General features: G+C 40.3%; 1 protein-coding gene across 1 annotated transcript in view; it reads right to left on the reverse strand.

Moving 5' to 3' along the window:
* The window catches only part of SCYL3 (SCY1 like pseudokinase 3), a 169870-nt gene that overhangs the window by 30281 nt on the left and 116107 nt on the right, over positions 1-23482 (reverse strand). Inside the window, exon 9 of the mRNA XM_053693282.1 lies at positions 6533-6701. Coding sequence (XP_053549257.1) covers positions 6533-6701 — 169 coding nt within the window. The remainder of the gene's footprint in view (positions 1-6532; positions 6702-23482) is intronic.

Consider the following 23482-nt stretch of genomic DNA (forward strand, 5'->3'; position numbering starts at 1 on the left):
AGTGATGTCTGGTATTATACTGTCTACAGCTAGTACTATTACAGCTAGTGATGTCCGGTATTATACTGTCTACAGCTAGTACTATTAAAGTTAGTGATGTCTGGTATTATACTGTCTACAACTAGTACTATTACAGTTAGTGATGTCTGGTATTATACTGTCAACAGCTAGTACTATTAAAGTTAGTGATGTCTGGTATTATACTGTCTACAGCTAGTACTATTACAGTTAGTGATGTCTGGTATTATACTGTCAACAGCTAGTACTATTATAGCCAGTGATGTCTGGTATTATACTGTCTACAGCTAGTACTATTACAGCCAGTGATGTCTGATGTCATACGGTCTACAGCTAGTACCATTACAGCTAGTGATGTCTGGTATTATACTGTCTACAACTAGTACCATTACAGTTAGTGATGTCTGGTATTATACAGTCTACAGCTAGTACTATTACAGTTAGTGATGTATGGTATTATACTGTCTACAACTAGTACTATTATAGTTAGTGATGTCTGGTATTATACAGTCTACAGCTAGTACTATTACAGTTAGTGATGTCTGGTATTACACTGTCTACAGCTAGTACTATTACAGCTAGTGATGTCTGGTATTATACTGTCTACAACTAGTACTATTACAGTTAGTGATGTCTGGTATTACACTGTCTACAGCTAGTACTATTACAGTTAGTGATGTCTGGTATTATAGTGTCTACAGCTAGTACTATTACAGTTAGTGATGTCTGGTATTATACTGTCTACAGCTAGTACTATTAAAGTTAGTGATGTCTGGTATTTTATTGTCTACAGCTAGTACTATTCCAGCCAGTGATATCTGGTATTATACTGTCTACAGCTAGTACTATTACAGTAAATGATGTCTGGTATTATACTGTCTACAGCTAGTACTATTACAGTTAGTGATGTCTGGTATTATACTGTCTACAGCTAGTACTATTACAGTTAGTGATGTCTGGTATTATATTGTCTACAGCTAGTACTATTCCAGCCAGTGATGTCTGGTATTATACAGTCTACAGCTAGTACTATTACAGTTAGTGATATCTGGTATTATATTGTCTACAGCTAGTACTATTCCAGCCAGTGATGTCTGGTATTATACTGTCTACAGCTAGTACTATTACAGTTAATGATGTCTGGTATTATACTATCTACAGCTAGTACTATTACAGTTAGTGATGTCTGGTATTATACTGTCTACAACTAGTACTATTACAGCCAGTGATGTCTGGTATTATACTGTCTATAGCTAGTACTATTACAGCCAGTGATGTCTGGTATTATACAGTCTACAGCTAGTACTATTACAGCCAGTGATGTCTGGTATTATACTGTCTACAGCTAGTACTATTACAGCCAGTGATGTCTGGTATTATACTGTCTATAGCTAGTACTATTACAGCTAATGATGTCTGGTATTATACTGTTTACAGCTAGTACTATTACAGTTAATGATGTCTGGTATTATACTGTCTACAGCTAGTACTATTACAGCCAGTGATGTCTGGTATTATACTGTCTACAGCTAGTACTATTACAGTTAATGATGTTTGGTATTATACTGTCTACACCTAGTACTATTACAGTTAATGATGTCTGGTATTATACCGTCTACAGCTAGTACTATTACAGCCAGTGATGTCTGGTATTATACTGTCTACAGCTAGTGATGTCTGATGTCATACTGTCTACAGCTAGTACTATTACAGCTAGTGATGTCTGGTATTATACTGTCTACAGCTAGTACTATTACAATTAGTGATGTCTGGTATTATACTGTCTACAGCTAGTGATGTCTGATGTCATACTGTCTACAGCTAGTACTATTACAGCTAGTGATGTCTGGTATTATACTGTCTACAGCTAGTACTATTACAATTAGTGATGTCTGGTATTATACTGTCTACAGCTAGTACTATTACAATTAGTGATGTCTGATGTCATACTGTCTACAGCTAGTACTATTACAGCCAGTGATGTCTGATGTCATAATGTCTACAACTAGTACTATTACAATTAGTGATGTCTGGTATTATACTGTCTACAGCTAGTACTATTACAGTTAGTGATGTCTGTTATTATACTGTCTATAGCTAGCACTATTACAGTTAGTGATGTCTGGTATTATACTGTCTACAGCTAGTACTATTACAATTAGTGATGTCTGGTATTATACTGTCTACAACTAGTACTATTACAGTTAGTGATGTCTGGTATTATACTGTCTATAGCTAGCACTATTACAGTTAGTGATGTCTGGTATTATACTGTCTATAGCTAGCACTATTACAGTTAGTGATGTCTGGTATTATACTGTCTACAGCTAGTAATATTACAGTGGGGGGAAAAACCGCTGCAAATTAACATTGTGTGTGTATATGTATAGCATCAACAAGAACATGAAAATGATGTTCTTTTTAAAGGAATGCCAAGATTGACCACTTAAACCAAACATAATAAAACACATTGGTGTCACATTAATGAGTATGTTCGTGTGACTCTCTGCACCCATGTAATCGGATTACCAGTTAAAATGCAGCCTGGTATTCCCCCAACAGTCCATTGCAGCTTGGTATAAAAGTACACTAAATTGAGAATAACTGACATGTAACAAAATATGTATATAAAACCAGACAATGGAATACTGATAAAAATACATGCTGTGTATATGCTTCCCTGATAGTCACAGTCCCTGGGGGTGGGACCGGGAAAAATGTGGGGTTTCAGGACTTGGGTTCCTGCCCAACCCCCAATTAAATAGAGACCAGTTTTCACTGGTGAGCAAAGGTGTGTTGTTCGTTACTTCATGCTATACCTGAGATGCAAATCATATAAATATATACCCTTTCTTTAAACTTGAGGCTCTATCACTTTTTCCTACTGAGTAACTTGAAAACATTCCCCTAAGAACTTCTAGTTAGCACTTAGATTCCTACCAAAAGTGCCTGGGGGCAGAGGGTAGATACCATTTTGTTGTATTTTTAGCTATGTGCATGAGTAGCACAAAGGACCAAATTCCTGTTAGGACTTAACTGTATATATGTGTGGGGATGCTAGACTGGTCTACCAAAGGAGTGCTACTGTGCCTTCTAAAATGCTAAATAATACTTAAAGGGCAATTATAATAAAAACATTACATGCTCTAATTTGTATGAGCATGTGATTTTAAGACTATAAACCCAGGACTACTGTGTCTAACTTCCACAAAGGGTTTAAACACATAGTAAAAATACTCCTCTTTACTCACAGAGCACTGCTGGTCCCTAGCAGAAAATGCCACTGGTCCATTTAGCAGCACTAGTCGCAGGGTCGATAATCTTAAAATGACATGCACAGTAGAGCATTTACATTTTTTGACTAGAAATGGCCCTTTAATTAAGGCACAATAATAGGCCATTTTGCAGACATTGACACCTTACAAACTAGATCTGGAAACATTCTAAAAAACACCCATAAAATAGTTCTAGATTCCCAAAAAAATTATTTTGTGATTCAGACAGAACATACAAATTTAAAAAAAGTTTCCAATTTACTTCTATTATCAAATTTACTTCACTCACATGGTATTCTTTGTTAAAGAGATACCTATGTAGGTGTCTGGCGCATTACATGGCAGGAAATAGTGCTCTTGCCTATGGATAACAGTCCTGCAAAGCTGCAGCCATATAGTGCTCCAGAAATGGGCCGGTTCCTAAGCATAGATCCTTGCTTTTTCAATTAAAGATACTAATAGGACAAAGAAAAAATGATAATAAAAGTAAACTGGAAAGATGTTTAAAATTGCATACTCCATCAGAAGAAAGAAACATTTTGGGTTTCATATCCCTTTAACAGTAAATTCTAGCTCAGAAATTCTCCCTAAGGATTAACATATACATGTGTGGCTATGTAAGTTTACTGAAACAAATAGGAGACCAGAATTTTTGGATCAGAAAAACAACTCTGATAAAAAAAAAAATGTAAAAAAAACGAACCCAAAAAAACCTCCATGACGAGAACCTATTTTCAAAGCTTGCAAATCAATCAGGATTTGTTTTGAATTAATCAGACAGGGATCTGTAGTTAGATCAGTGAACTGACTGTCTGATGGTCTCAGGAGCACATCCCTAGAGCCTATAAGTGCAGATAAAAAGACATATTGAGATACAAAAAAAGGGGAAAAAAAATACACTACCAACAAACCACAAGTCATAGAAGGATGCCACATAAATTTGAGTTCACCGACAATCCAAATGGTCTTGAAAACTCAGTTGCTAGAGAAAAACTCAACAAAGAAATAAATACATCTGACAAAACAAACGAGAAACAACCCCCAGAAAGAACAACAGGTAAGGTTTAGACAGATCTCCCAACTGTAGTGACCTGAATCAGTATGGAAGTGTGACCAACTGATAACTACTCTTTTGCTAGAGGAATGGCTTTCAATACAGGTTTGTGTGCCTTCACTTTTATGTCCTTTTATCCTTAAAGGGATGGTAAACCCAAAGTTTTTCTTTCCTGCAAAAGCAGGAATGTAAGCTTAAGAACCAGCCCATTTTTGGTTCAGCACCCTGGGTAGCGCTTGCTGATTGGTGGCTACCTTTAACCCACCAATCCGCAAGAGCTACCCAGGTGCTGAACCAAAAATGGGCCAGCTTCTAAGCTTAACATTCCTGCTTTTCAAATAAAGATACAAAGAAAAATTGATAATAGGAGTAAATTAGCAAGTTGCTTAAAATTGCATGCTCTATCTGAATCATGAAAGAAAAAAAAATGTGGATTTAGTATTCCTTTAATTCTTCAGTTGTAATGAAGATGCGCTATAAGTTACTTTTTAATATATTTATGAAATTCAAATACCCCGCGCTCCGACGCCCACTTCAAAAGTCATATTTTTTTATGAGCTAAAGGTTTGAATTGTTCTCCAATCGGCGCTCTCCCCATATGGAACTTTTATTGTAGAACAATTCAAACCATTAGCTCACAGAAAAAAATGACTTTTGAAGTGGGTGTCGGAAATGTGGGGAATTTGAATTTCAATAATATAGTAAAAAGTAACTCCATCTAAAACATTCTGGATCTGATTTTAAAAAGGGGAAATTTTACCATCACTTTAAGATGGATTATAACAGAGGTTATAAGAATACAACCAAAGTACTTTTGCATACACAAACATTCTGCTCTTGATATTACCAAAGCATTTTATGAAACATGATGAACTCTATTGTGGCATCAATATACTTATCTTGAACATGGACTGATCTTCACTATGGAATAAGAATATGTGGATATGTTAGCAAACGTTGAAGCATGAATTCACATTTGGACATTCGTTACATCATTTGTTTTGATGCTTAAGTGAGATTTCCCACTGAAGATCTTACAATATATTTATTGTCTGACTTCATCATAGTACATTGTTTCATGAATCGAATATATAGTATAGTGGCAGCAACTATTGACTGTTCCATTTCACTTGAACTAATTTTTGCACTATGAATATTTATAGCTTTTTTATTTTTACATTTTCTTGAGAAATTGTAATTGTTCTAACTTCATTTGGTATCTCCAATAACTTGAGATTAAAGAAATGTTGTTTAATTAGATGGGATATTCTGGTTTAATCTATAAAATAAATGCTGCAGTCTACAACTAAAACTGTCAGTGCTGTTAACGGCAACCAATTTTACATTTATTTCCGCAATTATTTCATTTATTTATATGTGATCGGTTTCGTTAACAAAACAGAATATAATATTTGCTCTCCACTGGGAGTATAAATAAAGGTCCCCTAGAGAGCAATTAGAGAAAGTAGAGATATCCCTTAGCCTGCTTGTTTACTAAAACACATTGCAACCAGAATAACCAACGACACTCAGGCAAGCAAACTAGCTTATTTTATTTATTATTTTTTTTATTTATTTTTTAATAAAAAGGACAAGCTAAAATTAAACCTTTGTTTATAGGGGGTGGCACTAGGTTCTCACACATGTGCAAGTAATTATGTATGTATGTATACGTTTCATTGTAAATAATAATTAGGACAATCAATTTAAATATGATGCTAAATATAATGCATTAGAAATGAATATCCAAGCTTTCTACCCTGACACAGATACAAAAGCAGCAGGGTGTTTTAGTAATAAAGTCAATAAATGGATTTGGTCATCAAAATTGAGAAATTCATGATTGAGTTTTTTCTAAAATAGTTAACAATGGAAGTGATGTGGCTTTTTGAGAACATTTTTATCCAAAATGTAGTGTGTGTTTTATAAATGAATATGTCTGGCCAACTCCTGATCAGTACAAATCTCTCAGCTACCTACAGTATGTGGAAATATCAAATGAGTTGATATTTTTTTCTAAAGCACAGAACAAGTAAACACTAATGTATGGTCAAGTAATGTAGAGATCCATTTTCTTTGTAGGCCATTATTGGTAATCAGGATTTTGATCTTAGGTAAAACACAAAACACAAATATAGAAAAGAATACAAAAAGCTACACTTTATTCCTGTTTGAGCTCATTTACCTTCTGGGGTGTCAGAGGTTTTTGAAAAACCTGGGGTCGTACTTTTGAAGATTTTCACCCTTCCTCCACCTACGACCGCTTCTGGTCCAAGCAAACACACCATAGCTGCCAAGCCACGGAGTGTCACGGAGACTACTAAATCACTGGTATCTCTCAAGCCCAGGAGGACCTATCAGGCAATCAAAGACAAGGCATGATATGATGAATGTACAATCAAGTATTCTAAATATGACTGCCTCCCATTATTATTTAGCCTCAACAATTACTAATAGATGTACTGTAACTATTTACAAACTCTAATGGTATCCATATTAAAAAAAAAAAAAAAGTCCATCTATTCCAATAATGCATTCTCTAAGTTTGCCCGATATGTTAAGATTTAAAATTGAAATAGAAACATTTTGCAAAATACTTTCATAAACAAAACTGCTTCTAGTAAAAGGTATTACTGGTTTTCAGCAGCATACACACATATGCTGTGAGGGCCTGTACACCAATATTCAAACACCATGTCTGCCCAGAGAGTCAGTAGTGGTTTGTATGACACAAATTAAGTTTGAACAGGCATAATACACTGACGCCATCTGTTTGAATACTGGTGCACGGCCCTTAGAGCGTATATGCAACTGAAAAATTAAATTTATGCTTACCTGATAAATTTCTTTCCGGACATGGAGAATCCACAACGTCATTCCAATTACCAGTGAGATATTCACTCCTGGCCAGCAGGAGAAGGCAAAGAGCACCCCAGCAGAGTTGCTAAGTGTCACTTCCCTTGCCCATAACCCCCAGTCATTCAGTCGAAGGGAAATGGAAAGAAGATAACACAAAGGTGTAGAGGTGCCTGAGGTTTAGCAAAAAAATACTGTCTAATCAAAAGGGTGGGGTCATGGACTCTCCATGTCCGGAAAGAAATAAATTCAGCAGGTAAGCATATATTTTCTTTTCTTTCCTAAGACATGGAGAGTCCACAACATCATTCCAATTACTTGTGGGAATCAATACCCAAGCTAGAGGAGACAGAATGAACAGGGAGGGAGAACAAGACAGGCAGACCTAAACAGAAGGCACCACCGCTTGAAGAACCTTTCTCCCAAAGGAAGCTTCAGCCGAGGACAAAGTATGCAGAGAGGACCAAGTTGCAGCCTTGCAAATCTGTTCCACAGAAGCTTAATTTTTGAAAGCCCAAGAAGAGGAGACAGCCCTAGTGGAATGAGCTGTGAGTCTCTCAGGAGGCTGCTGTCCAGCAGTCTCATAAGCAAAATGAATCATACTTCTCATCCAGAGGGAAAGAGAAGTAGAAGTAGCCTTCTGACCGTTATGCTTTTCAAAGAAACAAACAAAGAAACAGGCCAGAAGACTGGCGAAAATCCTTAGTAGCCTGTAGGTAGAATTTTAAAGCGCGCACCACATCCAAGTTGTGCAACAGACGTTCCTTATGAGAGGAAGGATTAGGACACAGAGAAGGAACAACAATTTCCTGATTAATATTTCTATCCAGAACCACCTTAGGGAGAAACTCCAATTTAGTACAAAGGACCGCCTTATCGGCATGAAAAATAAGGTAAGGCGAATCGCACTACAAAGCTGAGAGTTCATAAACTCTCTCAGCAGAAGAAATAGCAATAAGAAACAAAACCTTCCAAAAGAACAGCTTAATATCTATGGAATGCAATGGCTCAAACGGAGCCTGCTGCAAAACTCTAAGAACTAGATTAAGACTCCAAGGAGGAGTACCAGGTTTAAACACAGGCCTGATTCTAACCAGGGCCTGACAAAAAGATGGAACATCTGGCACATCCGCCAGACGCTTATGTAAAAGAATAGATAATGCAGAAATCTGACCCTTCAGAGAACTGACTGACAACCCTTTCTCCAGACCATCCTGGAGAAAAGACAACATTCTAGGAATCCTGACTCTACTCCAAGAGTAGCCCTTTGATTCACACCAATAAAGGTATTTACGCTATACCTTATGGTAAATCTTACAAGTAACAGGCTTGCGAGCCTGAATCATAGTATCAATGACAGACTCAGAAAACCCACGCTTAGCCAGAACTAAGCGTTCAATCTCCAAGCAGTCAGCTTCAGAGAAAACAGAATTTATGTTTACCTGATAAATTTCTTTCTCCAACGGTGTGTCCGGTCCACGGCGTCATCCTTACTTGTGGGATATTCTCTTCCCCAACAGGAAATGGCAAAGAGCCCAGCAAAGCTGGTCACATGATCCCTCCTAGGCTCCGCCTACCCCAGTCATTCGACCGACGTTAAGGAGGAATATTTGCATAGGAGAAACCATATGGTACCGTGGTGACTGTAGTTAAAGAAAATAAAATATCAGACCTGATTAAAAAAACCAGGGCGGGCCGTGGACCGGACACACCGTTGGAGAAAGAAATTTATCAGGTAAACATAAATTCTGTTTTCTCCAACATAGGTGTGTCCGGTCCACGGCGTCATCCTTACTTGTGGGAACCAATACCAAAGCTTTAGGACACGGATGAAGGGAGGGAGCAAATCAGGTCACCTAAATGGAAGGCACCACGGCTTGCAAAACTTTTCTCCCAAAAATAGCCTCAGAAGAAGCAAAAGTATCAAACTTGTAAAATTTGGTAAAAGTGTGCAGTGAAGACCAAGTCGCTGCCCTACATATCTGATCAACAGAAGCCTCGTTCTTGAAGGCCCATGTGGAAGCCACAGCCCTAGTGGAATGAGCTGTGATTCTTTCGGGAGGCTGCCGTCCGGCAGTCTCGTAAGCCAATCTGATGATGCTTTTAATCCAAAAAGAGAGAGAGGTAGAAGTTGCTTTTTGACCTCTCCTTTTACCTGAATAAACAACAAACAAGGAAGATGTTTGTCTAAAATCCTTTGTAGCATCTAAATAGAATTTTAGAGCGCGAACAACATCCAAATTGTGCAACAAACGTTCCTTCTTTGAAACTGGTTTTGGACACAGAGAAGGTACGATAATCTCCTGGTTAATGTTTTTGTTAGAAACAACTTTTGGAAGAAAACCAGGTTTAGTACGTAAAACCACCTTATCTGCATGGAACACCAGATAAGGAGGAGAACACTGCAGAGCAGATAATTCTGAGACTCTTCTAGCAGAAGAAATCGCAACTAAAAACAAAACTTTCCAAGATAATAACTTAATATCAACGGAATGTAAGGGTTCAAACGGAACCCCCTGAAGAACTGAAAGAACTAAATTGAGACTCCAAGGAGGAGTCAAAGGTTTGTAAACAGGCTTGATTCTAACCAGAGCCTGAACAAAGGCTTGAACATCTGGCACAGCTGCCAGCTTTTTGTGAAGTAATACCGACAAGGCAGAAATCTGTCCCTTCAGGGAACTTGCAGATAATCCTTTTTCCAATCCTTCTTGAAGGAAGGATAGAATCCTAGGAATCTTAACCTTGTCCCAAGGGAATCCTTTAGATTCACACCAACAGATATATTTTTTCCAAATTTTGTGGTAAATCTTTCTAGTCACAGGCTTTCTGGCCTGAACAAGAGTATCGATAACAGAATCTGAGAATCCTCGCTTCGATAAAATCAAGCGTTCAATCTCCAAGCAGTCAGCTGGAGTGAAACCAGATTCGGATGTTCGAACGGACCCTGAACAAGAAGGTCTCGTCTCAAAGGTAGCTTCCAAGGTGGAGCCGATGACATATTCACCAGATCTGCATACCAAGTCCTGCGTGGCCACGCAGGAGCTATCAAGATCACCGACGCCCTCTCCTGCTTGATCCTGGCTATCAGCCTGGGGATGAGAGGAAATGGCGGGAACACATAAGCTAGTTTGAAGGTCCAAGGTGCTACTAGTGCATCCACTAGAGCCGCCTTGGGATCCCTGGATCTGGCCCCGTAGCAAGGAACTTTGAAGTTCTGACGAGAGGCCATCAGATCCATGTCTGGAATGCCCCACAGGTGAGTGACTTGGGCAAAGATTTCCGGATGGAGTTCCCACTCCCCCGGATGCAATGTCTGCCGACTCAGAAAATCCGCTTCCCAATTTTCCACTCCTGGGATGTGGATAGCAGACAGGTGGCAGGAGTGAGACTCCGCCCAAAGAATAATTTTGGTTACTTCTTCCATCGCTAGGGAACTCCTTGTTCCCCCCTGATGGTTGATGTACGCAACAGTCGTCATGTTGTCTGATTGAAACCGTATGAACCTGGTCCTCGCAAGCTGGGGCCAGGCCTGGAGAGCATTGAATATCGCTCTCAGTTCCAGAATATTTATCGGTAGAAGAGATTCTTCCCGAGACCAAAGACCCTGAGCTTTCAGGGATCCCCAGACCGCGCCCCAGCCTATCAGACTGGCGTCGGTCGTGACAATGACCCACTCTGGTCTGTGGAACATCATCCCTTGAGACAGATTGTCCAGGGACAGCCACCAACGGAGTGAGTCTCTGGTTCTCTGATTTACTTGTATCTTCGGAGACAAGTCTGTATAGTCCCCATTCCACTGACTGAGCATGCACAGTTGTAATGGTCTTAGATGAATGCGCGCAAAAGGAACTATGTCCATCGCCGCCACCATCAACCCGATCACTTCCATGCACTGAGCTATGGAAGGAAGAGGAACGGAATGAAGTATCCGACAAGAGTCCAGAAGCTTTGTTTTTCTGGCCTCTGTTAGAAAGATCCTCATTTCTAAGGAGTCTATAATTGTTCCCAAGAAGGGAACCCTTGTTGACGGGGATAGAGAACTCTTTTCCACGTTCACTTTCCAGCCGTGAGATCTGAGAAAGGCCAGGACAATGTCCGTGTGAGCCTTTGCTTGAGGAAGGGACGACGCTTGAATCAGAATGTCGTCCAGGTAAGGTACTACTGCAATGCCCCTTGGTCTTAGCACCGCTAGAAGGGACCCTAGTACCTTTGTGAAAATCCTTGGAGCAGTGGCTAATCCGAAAGGAAGCGCCACGAACTGGTAATGTTTGTCCAGGAATGCAAACCTTAGGAACCGATGATGTTCCTTGTGGATAGGAATATGTAGATACGCATCCTTTAAATCCACCGTGGTCATGAATTGACCTTCCTGGATGGAAGGGAGGATAGTTCGAATGGTTTCCATCTTGAACGATGGGACCTTGAGAATTTGTTTAAGATCTTGAGATCTAGGATTGGTCTGAACGTTCCCTCTTTTTTGGGAACTATGAACAGATTGGAGTAGAACCCCATCCCTTGTTCTCTTAATGGAACAGGATGAATCACTCCCATTTTTAACAGGTCTTCTACACAATGTAAGAACGCCTGTCTTTTTATGTGGTCTGAAGACAACTGCGACCTGTGGAACCTCCCCCTTGGGGGAAGTCCCTTGAATTCCAGAAGATAACCCTGGGAGACTATTTCTAGCGCCCAAGGATCCAGAACATCTCTTGCCCAAGCCTGAGCGAAGAGAGAGAGTCTGCCCCCCACCAGATCCGGTCCCGGATCGGGGGCCAATATTTCATGCTGTCTTGGTAGCAGTGGCAGGTTTCTTGGCCTGCTTTCCCTTGTTCCAGCCTTGCATTGGTCTCCAAGCTGGCTTGGCCTGAGAAGTATTACCCTCTTGCTTAGAGGACGTAGCACCTTGGGCTGGTCCGTTTTTTCGAAAGGGACGAAAATTAGGTCTATTTTTTGCCTTGAAAGGCCGATCCTGAGGAAGGGCGTGGCCCTTACCCCCAGTGATATCAGAGATAATCTCCTTCAAGTCAGGACCAAACAACGTTTTCCCCTTGAAAGGAATGTTTAGTAGCTTGTTCTTGGAAGACGCATCAGCCGACCAAGATTTCAACCAAAGCGCTCTGCGCGCCACAATAGCAAACCCAGAGTTCTTAGCCGCTAACTTAGCCAATTGCAAAGAGGCGTCTAGAGTGAAAGAATTAGCCAATTTGAGAGCATTGATTCTGTCCATAATCTCCTCATAAGGAGGAGAGTCACTATCGAGCACCTTAAGCAGTTCATCAAACCAGAAATATGCGGCAGTAGTGACAGGGACAATGCATGAAATGGGTTGTAGAAGGTAACCCTGCTGAACAAACATCTTTTTAAGCAAACCTTCTAATTTTTTATCCATAGGATCTTTGAAAGCACAACTATCCTCTATGGGAATAGTGGTGCGTTTGTTTAAAGTAGAAACCGCTCCCTCGACCTTGGGGACTGTCTGCCATAAGTCCTTTCTGGGGTCGACCATAGGAAACAATTTTTTAAATATGGGGGGAGGGACGAAAGGAATACCGGGCCTTTCCCATTCTTTATTAACAATGTCCGCCACCCGCTTGGGTATAGGAAAAGCTTCTGGGAGCCCCGGCACCTCTAGGAACTTGTCCATTTTACATAGTTTCTCTGGGATGACTAAATTTTCACAATCATCCAGAGTGGATAATACCTCCTTAAGCAAAATGCGGAGATGTTCCAATTTAAATTTAAATGTAATCACATCAGATTCAGCCTGCTGAGAAATGTTCCCTAAATCAGTAATTTCTCCCTCAGACAAAACCTCCCTGGCCCCCTCAGATTGGGTTAGGGGCCCTTCAGAGATATTAATATCAGCGTCGTCATGCTCTTCAGTAACTAAAACAGAGCAGCCACGCTTACGCTGACAAGGGTTCATTTTGGCTAAAATGTTTTTGACAGAATTATCCATTACAGCCGTTAATTGTTGCATAGTAAGGAGTATTGGCGCGCTAGATGTACTAGGGGCCTCCTGAGTGGGCAAGACTCGTGTAGACGAAGGAGGGAATGATGCAGTACCATGCTTACTCCCCTCACTTGAGGAATCATCTTGGGCATCATTGTCATTATCACATAAATCACATTTATTTAAATGAATAGGAATTCTGGCTTCCCCACATTCAGAACACAGTCTATCTGGTAGTTCAGACATGTTAAACAGGCATAAACTTGATCAGAAAGTACGAAAAACGTTTTAAAATAAAACCGTTACTGTCACTTTAAATTTTAAACTGAACACACTTTATTACTGCAATTGCGAAAAAACATGAAGGAATTGTTCAAAATTCACCAAATTTTCACCACAGCGTCTTAAAGCCTTAAAAATATTGCACACCAATTTTGGAAGCTTTAACCCTTAAAATAACGGAACCGGAGCCGTTTTAAGCTTTAAACCCCTTTACAGTCCCTGGTATCTGCTTTGCTGAGACCCAACCAAACCCAAAGGGGAATACGATACCAAATGACGCCTTCAGAAGTCTTTTATAAGTATCAGAGCTCCTCTCACATGCGACTGCATGCCATGCCTCTCAAAAACAAGTGCGCAACACCGGCGCGAAAATGAGACTCTGCCTATGCTTTGGGAAAGCCCCTAAAGAATAAGGTGTCTAAAACAGTGCCTGCCGATATTATTATATCAAAATACCCAGATAAAATGATTCCTCAAGGCTAAATATGTGTTAATAATCAATCGATTTAGCCCAGAAAAAGTCTACAGTTTAAATAAGCCCTTGTGAAGCCCTTATTTACAATCGTAATAAACATGGCTTACCGGATCCCATAGGGAAAATGACAGCTTCCAGCATTACATCGTCTTGTTAGAATGTGTCATACCTCAAGCAGCAAGGGACTGCAAACTGTTCCCCCAACTGAAGTTAATTGCTCTCAACAGTCCTGTGTGGAACAGCCATGGATTTTAGTTACGGTTGCTAAAATCATTTTCCTCATACAAACAGAATTCTTCATCTCTTTTCTGTTTCTGAGTAAATAGTACGTACCAGCACTATTTGAAAATAACAAACTCTTGATTGAATAATGAAAAACTACAGTTAAACACTAAAAAACTCTAAGCCATCTCCGTGGAGATGTTGCCTGTACAACGGCAAAGAGAATGACTGGGGTAGGCGGAGCCTAGGAGGGATCATGTGACCAGCTTTGCTGGGCTCTTTGCCATTTCCTGTTGGGGAAGAGAATATCCCACAAGTAAGGATGACGCCGTGGACCGGACACACCTATGTTGGAGAAACAAGATTTGCGAAGCCATGCAGAAGCTATTAGAATTACAGACGCTCTCTCCTGTTTGATACGAGCAATAACTTGTGGAAGGAGAGCAAACAGAGGAAACAGATATGCTAGACCGAAATCCCATGGAACCGCCAGAGCATCTATCAGAGCGGCCTGAGGATCTCTTAAACTTGAACCTTACCTTGGAAGGTTGGCGTTCTAAAAATCTATGACGGTTCCTAAGAAAACTACCCTTGTAGCTGGAACAAGGGAACTTTTTTCCAGAATCACTTTCCATCCGTGGGAACGAAAAGACAACAAGATCTCTGTATGAGATTCTGCTAGATGAAAAGATGGCGCCTGAGCCAAGATGTCGTCCAGATAAGGCGCCACGACAATTCCCTGAGACCTGATAACTGCCAAAAGGGCCCCCACAACTTTTGAAAAAATTCTGGGAGCTGTGGCAAGGCCAAACAGAAGTTACAAACTGAAAGTGCTTGTCCAGGAAAGTAAATTTCAGGAATTTGTGATGATCCCTGTGGATGGGAACATGAAGATACGTGTCCTTCAGGTCTATGGTCGTCATGAACTGACCCTCTTGGACCAAAGGAAGAATGGAACGAATGGTTTCCATTTTGAAGGAAGGTACCCTGAGAAATTTGTTGAGACACTTCAGGTCTAAAATTGGACGAAAAGTTTCCTCTTTTTTGGGTACCACAAACAGATTTGAATAAAATCCTAGCCCCCGTTCCCTTAGTGGAACTGGAATAATCACTTCCAGGGAGAAAAGGTCCTGAACGCAGTTCAAGAATGCCTCCCTTTTTACCTGGTCAGCAGATAATCTTGAGAGGAGAAATCTGCCCCTGGGAGGACAAGACTTGAAGTCTATTTTGTAACCCTGGGATACTATGTCCACAGCCCAAAGGTCTGGGACATCGCGTATCCAAGCTTGATGAAACAAGGAAAGTCTGTCCCCCACTTGATCCAGTATCGGACCCTTCATGCTGACTTAGTCTCAGATGAGGGTTTCTTTGATTGTTTCCCCTTATTCCAAGATTGATTGGGTCTCCAAGAGGACTTGGACTGCTCCGGCGTGTAAGAGGAAGACTTCTGACCTTTGAAGTTACGAAAGGAGCGAAAATTAGAATTCTTCTTGTCTTGTGGTAGAAAAGACCCTTTTCCACCCGTAATTTCTGAAATTATCTCTGCCAGACCAGGACCAAACAGGGTCTTACCCTTGTAAGGTAGCGACAGAAACTTAGACTTGGAGGTAACATTAGCTGACCAAGATTTCAGCCACAAAGCCCTGCGGGCTAGAACAGTGAAGCCAGACATCTTGGCTCCCAGTCTAATGACTTGCATGTTCGCTTCAGAAATAAAGGAATTGGCTAGTTTAAGGGCCTTAATCCTATCTTGGATCTCCTCCAATGGAGTTTCCTCTAAAACCAACTCTGACAAAGCATCACACCAATAAGATGCCGCACTTGCCACTGTGGCAATACAGACTGCAGGTTGCCATTGTAAACAGTGATGAACATACATTTTATTTAAAGCAACAGATATTCTCAATAGGAATTGTGGTTCTCTTAGCCAGAGTAGAAATAGCCCCTTCTACCTGAGGCACTGTGCTCCATGATTCTTAAATGGAGTCAGCAACAGGAAATATCTTTTTAAAAACGGGGAGAAAGATATCCCAGGCTTATCCCACTCCTGAGCAATGATCTACGACACCCGGTCTGGAACAGGAAACACTTCCACAGGGGAAAGAACATCATAGTATTTGTTAAGTTTACTAGATTTCTTAGGGTTGACAGCAACAGAAGAATCTGAGTCGTCCAAAGTAGCCAGTACCTCCTTTAACAGTACACATAGGTGTACAGACACCTTACTATCAGAAAAATGTTTAGATTTCCTCATGTGCTTGGGAAAAGCAGATAATGCCGCAGATACTGCAGAAGATATCTGTGCTGCAAAATCTACAGGCAAATATACGCCTCCAGGAGGCTGACAGGAACTGCAGGGCACTGTATGGGACGCCATTGAGGCTTGGGACGTTTGAGGAGAAAGCTGTGGCATTGTCTGAACAGCATCATCCTGAGAGACATTAGGCTCAGTAAAAGAAATGTATCTTTACATTACAATGTCTTTTCTAAACATGAGGAACAAATTTGCATAGGTAAAACAATTTGGGTCTAGACACAAACATTTATCCATAAGAACAGACTCCTGTTCCATATCCATAGTATACATAATTCCCAAAAATTATTGGAATGACAATTATATTTAAAATGAGACTGTCACTTTAAAAATTAAATTCCCTCAGAGCGAATTGTACTTCAGATTAAAAAAAACTATAAATGAGGACCTCTACACCTCAGACAGTCTGAGGTGCCCTACCTGACCCTTCTGAGTAAATACGATTTTGCATCAAGGAGAAATCCTGAAGATTGCAGCAAAAGGCTTCCTGAAGATCTCTAGAGAGGCTGAGACACAAACCGCTGCACCGCTCATAGACTGTGAACGGAAGCACAGCGAGTCACGTGATCGGCCAAAAAGAAACTGTGCAACACAAGAAAAGTGCGCGTTTCTCAATACAGCCGATTTGAAAATCGGAGTAAAAATGCCAGTAAGCGTATCAGTGTCTTAATAAATGTAAAACAACAACAACACTCTGTTAAAAACTCAACAGTCCTTGCAAGTATCGCTGAGCTTGTAAGCCATAAAATAAGCTGTTAATACAGCCCTCACTATAAGCCCCAATCAGAGCCTCAATAACCAATGAGTCACATATAAAAATGTATATGCTAAGGAAAATCTTTCCCACACAAGTAAGGAGATTTACCCCTAAGTCTCTGTCACATAATGAGTGCCTGCGCCCTGCCAAGATAAATCTCCAATAAAGGATAAGTGTGTCCCAATTAATTATTGCAGCAATATCATGTGAAGTGCAAGTCTCCAGTACCTAGAAGACAAAAGCACTTACCTGCAAATCCAGCTGTCCAGCAGGAAGACAGCTCACAAGGTGTGAAAGGACACATACTCCTTACAGAGACCTGCAGAAAAAGAAAGAACAGAGTAACCAACTCTGGCTTTCTATATCAAGGGCAGCAATATATGTTAGAAAAACTGAGCAAGGACAACCTCACTACTTTCTAACTGCTTAAAAGCCACCACTACTCTTACTCAGGAGATTGACATGGACACAGCTATACCCAAATCCTTGCTTGCAGGGAAAAGTACCCCTCAAAAAAATGAAAAATATCTTTCGACACCTAACTTCACCTCCTCCATTGACAGAGGCAAAGAGAATGACTGGGGGTTATGGGTAAGGGAAGTGACACTTAGCAGCTTTGCTGTGGTGCTCTTTGCCTCCTCCTGCTGGCCAGGAGTGAATACCCCACTAGTAATTGGAATGACGTTGTGGACTTTCCATGTCTTAGGAAAGAAAGATACCCTTCAGCCTAAGGAAACAGTCCCATCACACATAAGGGAAGTTACCAAAGTCTCCCCTCACATACAAATATGCCTGCACTCTGCCCAAATAAACCCTTAACCAAGGATTAATATGTCCCAATAAAAAATGCAGTCTCTTTTGGCCAGGACTGTATGTGTGTTTGTGTATATGTACTGCAAAAAAACCTGAAAAGTGCAAGTCTCCAGTACCTAGAAGACAAAAAGCACTTAACTGCATATTCAGCTGTCAGGCAGGAAGACAGCTCACAAGGTGTGAAAGGACACATACTCCTATCAGAGACCTGTAGAAAAAGAAAGAACAGAGTAACCAACTCTGGCTTTCTATACCAAGGACAGCAATATGTTAGTAAACAAAGCAAGGACCACCTCACCACTTTCTAAAGCCACCACTTCTCTTACTCAAGAGATTGATGTGGACACAGCTAAACCCAAATCCTTGCTGGTAGGGAAAAATACCCAAAAAAGTAATAAATATCTTCAGACACCAACTTCACATCCTCCATTGACAAAGGCAAAGAGAATGACTGTGGGTTATGGGTAAGAGAAGTGACACTAATCAGCTCTGCTTGGGTCCTCTTGGCCTCCTCCTGCTGGCCAGGAGTGAATATCCCACTAGTAATTGGAATGACGTTGTGAACTCTCCATGTTTTAGGAAAGAAAACAATGATAGCTTTTACTAGACACATTTTTGCTAATTGAAGTATATTGCAAAAATGATTCCATTTAAAAGTGAATGTAAAGCTTAATGAGAAAGTGGCCGTTTTTTTAAAAATACTCTTAAAAATAGGGGCACTTTCAGTCATTAACCACTTAGTGAACAGACCATTTTTCAATTTTCTTACCGTTAGGGACCAGGGCTATTTTGACATTTCTGCTGTGTTTGTGTTTAGCTGTAATTTTCTTCTTACTCATTTACTGTACCCACACATATTATATACCGTTTTTCTCGCCATTAAATGGACTTTCTAAAGATATCATTATTTTCATCATATCCTAATTTACTATAATATTTTTTTATAAAATATGATGAAAAAATTGAAAAAAAAAACACGCTTTTTCTAACCTTGACCCCCAAAATCTGTCACACATCTACAACCACCAAAAAACTCCCATGCTAAATAGATTAAAAATTTTGTCCTGAGTTTAGAAATACCCAATGTTTACATGTTCTTTGCTTTTTCTGTAAGTTATAGGGCACTTTGCTACTTTTTTAGTAGACAACGCAAAGTATTGATCTAGGCCCATTTTGATATATTTCATGCCACCATTTCACCGCCAAATGCGATCAAATAAAAAAAAATTGTTCACTTTTTCACAAACTTTAGGTTTCTCACTGAAATAATTTACAAACAGCTTGTGCAATTATGACACAAATGGTTGTAAATGCTTCTCTGTCATCCCCTTTGTTCAGAAATAGCAGACATTTATGGCTTTGGCATTACTTTTTGGTAATTAGAAGGCCGCTAAATGCCGCTGCGCACCACACTTGTATTATGACCAGCAGTGAAGGGGTTAATTAGGTAGCTTGTAGGGTTACTTTTAGTTTTAGTGTAGAGATCAGCCTTCCAGCCTGACACATCCCACCCCCTGATCCCTCCCTGACCCCTCTCAAACAGATCTCTTCCCTCCCCCGCCTCACAATTGTCACCGCCATCTTAAGTACTGGCAGAAAGTCTTTTTTTTACATTTATTCTGCAATGTTGGATTCCTCCTTAGCCCCTAACCTCCCTGCCCCTCCTAAACAGCTCTCTAACCCTGCCCCCTCTACCTATATGCCACCATCTTGGGTACTGGCAGCTGTCTGCCAGTACCAAGTTTGCTAAAAAAAAAAAAAAAACATAATTTATGCTTACCTGATAAATTTATTTCTCTTGTAATGTAGTCAGTCCACGGGTCATCCATTACTTATGGAATATATCTCTTCCTAACAGGAAGCTGCAAGAGGATCACCCAGCAGAGCTGCTATATAGCTCCTCCCCTCACATGTCATATTCAGTCATTCGACCAAAGCAGACGAGAAAGGAGAAACCATAGGGTGCAGTGGTGACTGGAGTTTAATTAAAATTTAGGTCTGCCTTAAAGACAGGGCGGGCCGTGGACTGACTACACTACAAGAGAAATAAATTTATCAGGTAAGCATAAATTATGTTTTCTCTTGTTAAGTGTAGTCAGTCCACTGGTCATCCATTACTTATGGAATACCAATACCAAAGCTAAAGTACACGGATGAAGGGAGGGACAAGGCAGGAACATTAAACAGAAGGAACCACTGCCTGAAGTACCTTTCTCCCAAAAATAGCCTCCGAAGAAGCAAAAGTGTCAAATTTTAAAAATTTTGAAAAGGTGTGAAGCGAAGACCAAGTCGCAGCCTTGCAAATCTGTTCAACAGAGGCCTCATTTTTAAAGGCCCAGGTGGAAGCCACAGCTCTAGTAGAATGAGCTGTAATCCTTTCAGGAGGCTGCTGTCCAGCAGTCTCATAGGCTAAACGTATTATGCTACGAAGCCAAAAAGAGAGAGAGGTAGCCGAAGCCTTTTGACCTCTTCTCTGTCCAGAGTAAACGACAAACAGGGAAGAAGTTTGACGAAAATCTTTAGTTGCCTGCAAATAGAACTTCAGGGCACGGACTACGTCCAAATTATGCAAAAGTCGTTCCTTCTTTGAAGAAGGGTTAGGACACAGTGATGGAACAACAATCTCTTGATTGATATTCCTGTTAGTAACTACCTTAGGTAAGAACCCAGGTTTAGTACGCAGAACTACCTTGTCTGAATGAAAAATCAGATAAGGAGAATCACAATGTAAGGCAGATAACTCAGAGACTCTTCGAGCCGAGGAAATAGCCATCAAAAACAAAACCTTCCAGGAAAACAGCTTGATATCAATGGAATGAAGGGGTTCAAATGGAACGCCTTGAAGAACATTAAGAACTAAGTTTAAGCTCCACGGCGGAGCAACAGTCTTAAAAACAGGCTTAATCCTAGTTAAAGCCTGACAAAAAGCCTGAACGTCTGGAACTTCAGCCAGACGTTTGTGTAGAAGAATAGACAGAGCAGAAATCTGTCCCTTTAACGAACTAGCAGATAAGCCCTTTTCTAAACCCTCTTGTAGAAAGGACAATATCCTAGGAATCCTAACCTTACTCCATGAGTAACTCTTGGATTCGCACCAATATAAATATTTACGCCATATCTTATGGTAAATTTTTCTGGTAACAGGCTTCCTAGCCTGTATTAAGGTATCAATAACCGACTCCGAGAAGCCACGCTTTGATAGAATCAAGCGTTCAATCTCCATGCAGTCAGCCTCAGAGAAATTAGATTTGGATGTTTGAAAGGACCCTGAATTAGAAGGTCCTGTCTCAGAGGCAGAGACCACGGTGGACAGGACGACATGTCCACTAGGTCTGCATACCAGGTCCTGCGTGGCCACGCAGGCGCTATCAGAATCACCGAAGCTCTCTCCTGTTTGATCTTGGCAATCAAACGAGGAAGCATCGGGAATGGTGGAAACACATAAGCCATGTTGAAGACCCAAGGGGCTGTCAGAGCATCTATCAGCACCGCTCCCGGGTCCCTGGACCTGGATCCGTAACAAGGAAGCTTGGCGTTCTGGCGAGACGCCATGAGATCCAGATCTGGTTTGCCCCAACGATGAATCAGTTGAGCAAAGACCTCCGGATGAAAAGTCTGGCGACTTAGAAAATCCGCCTCCCAGTTCTCTACGCCTGGGATGTAAATCGCTGACAGGTGGTAAGAGTTAGACTCTGTAAGGAGGATAGGTGAGAATTGGCGCTTATATCAACCCTAATGCCAAGTATAGAAGGGTCTCTCTCTAAGAACCCTGAGGAGGATAGTAGAATAATGTAAGCGGAAATACTGGCGCTGAAAGCAGGGTAGTACACAAATACAATATACGGGTAACCTAAAAGGGTCTACCTTAGCAGAAATATAATCGTTATAAAAGTCAATAAATGGTAATAGCCTAATATATATCTTAGAAAATATATTTAATAGTGTAAAATTACAATACAATCAAGATTATAAAATCAGTGTTAATAAAATCAGTACATATATACTAAAAAGTAATTAATGGGGCCCTTTAAATTAGTTTGAAAAAACATACAGAAAGGGGAAAGATTAACCACAAATCTATATATATATATATATATATATATACTATGATTGAGGATAGAAGAAAACTATACTCAAATAAATATAAGTATAAAGAGGGCAGAGATATTCAAACAGTATAAATAAAAACAAATAGCAATACAAACAGACTTAATAACTGGACGTCCAGCGTAAAAACCAGGGGTTAAAACAGTAATAATCTAGGGTTAAAACAGTATTAACCTGAAAGTGCACTATAGTGAACAAAAACACTCGTGACTAGATGATCATACTAATAGCATTGGATCAAGCTAATGGGCGAGTGAGGTACCTTGCGCTAATCTGTGGAGCACAGATTGAATATTGTTCGTCCTGTACCTCCTCCTGAGGTGGGTGTGTACTCCTAGAGTAGTTCACTTACATCACCCTTTCTGAAAATGTCCAGCTGATTTCGGGAGGAACAGAATGTAAACGATCTCTGGGGTAATAGCAATCCTTTAGATGATGGTAGATAGTAACTTCAAGGCACTCTTATTCTGTGGTGCTTAGTGCAGGTACTAGATCATCTGGCAGTATATTCAATTTGTAGACTGGTGCGCTCCCTCAGAGGGCTGTATTCAAATTCACAGGCCTTGGGGGTAGTGAGCCAGGCGTTGGTAGTTGTCCTGTGTGCTTTTTCAACACAATAGCGATCCTTTCGGCGGCTGTATCAAGTTCACAAGCCTTAAAGGAGTTCAGCTTAGCAGTAGTTCTTCTTGTAGGAAATGAGACACAGTCATCAACCGGTTTCTCCCCTCACTTGGGGCTTTTTCAAGATGTGTTCTCATTGCTGGCAGGTATTCCTTTATAGGGCTATCCTGCATCCTTATTGGTTAGTTCAAAGGGGTGTGTGATCCCAGTTAAGGTGGAATTTGAGTTATATCCCTTAAACTTTTAAGGAGGTATCTTATTGTCTCTTGTAGTTTTTTGGAAATTTCCCGTTGTTAATTTTAGTTTAACAACTAGTATACTAAAAGTACATATTGCTCCAGAAAGGAACAACCATACGTGTAATATGGTCACATCCATGGTGTCAAGTGAAATCGACTTAAATTATGAGTAAAGTCTGTTCAAGAGTTAGTATTTTTTGGAGTCCTCAATTTGATTAAACACATAGGTAGAGGTAAAAGACATATGTCAGTATTGTACAGGGAATATAAAGTTTTTACAGAGTGTTTTACATTTGATAGTTACAAACAGAAGTAAATTAGGGACAAAAAGAGAGAACTGGGGGTTCTCATTGTCTTAGAGTTAAAGTTAAACACATAGGTAAAGAATTTTTCCCATATGTGTATATGATACAGAAAATAGACAGACATTCTAGATATATCATGTTTGGTGGTTGCATATTGGGGCATACTTATCTGATCAAGAGTCAGTATTGTT

The sequence above is a fragment of the Bombina bombina genome, chromosome 10 (genome assembly GCF_027579735.1).
Source record: "Bombina bombina isolate aBomBom1 chromosome 10, aBomBom1.pri, whole genome shotgun sequence".
Taxonomy (NCBI): domain Eukaryota; kingdom Metazoa; phylum Chordata; class Amphibia; order Anura; family Bombinatoridae; genus Bombina; species Bombina bombina.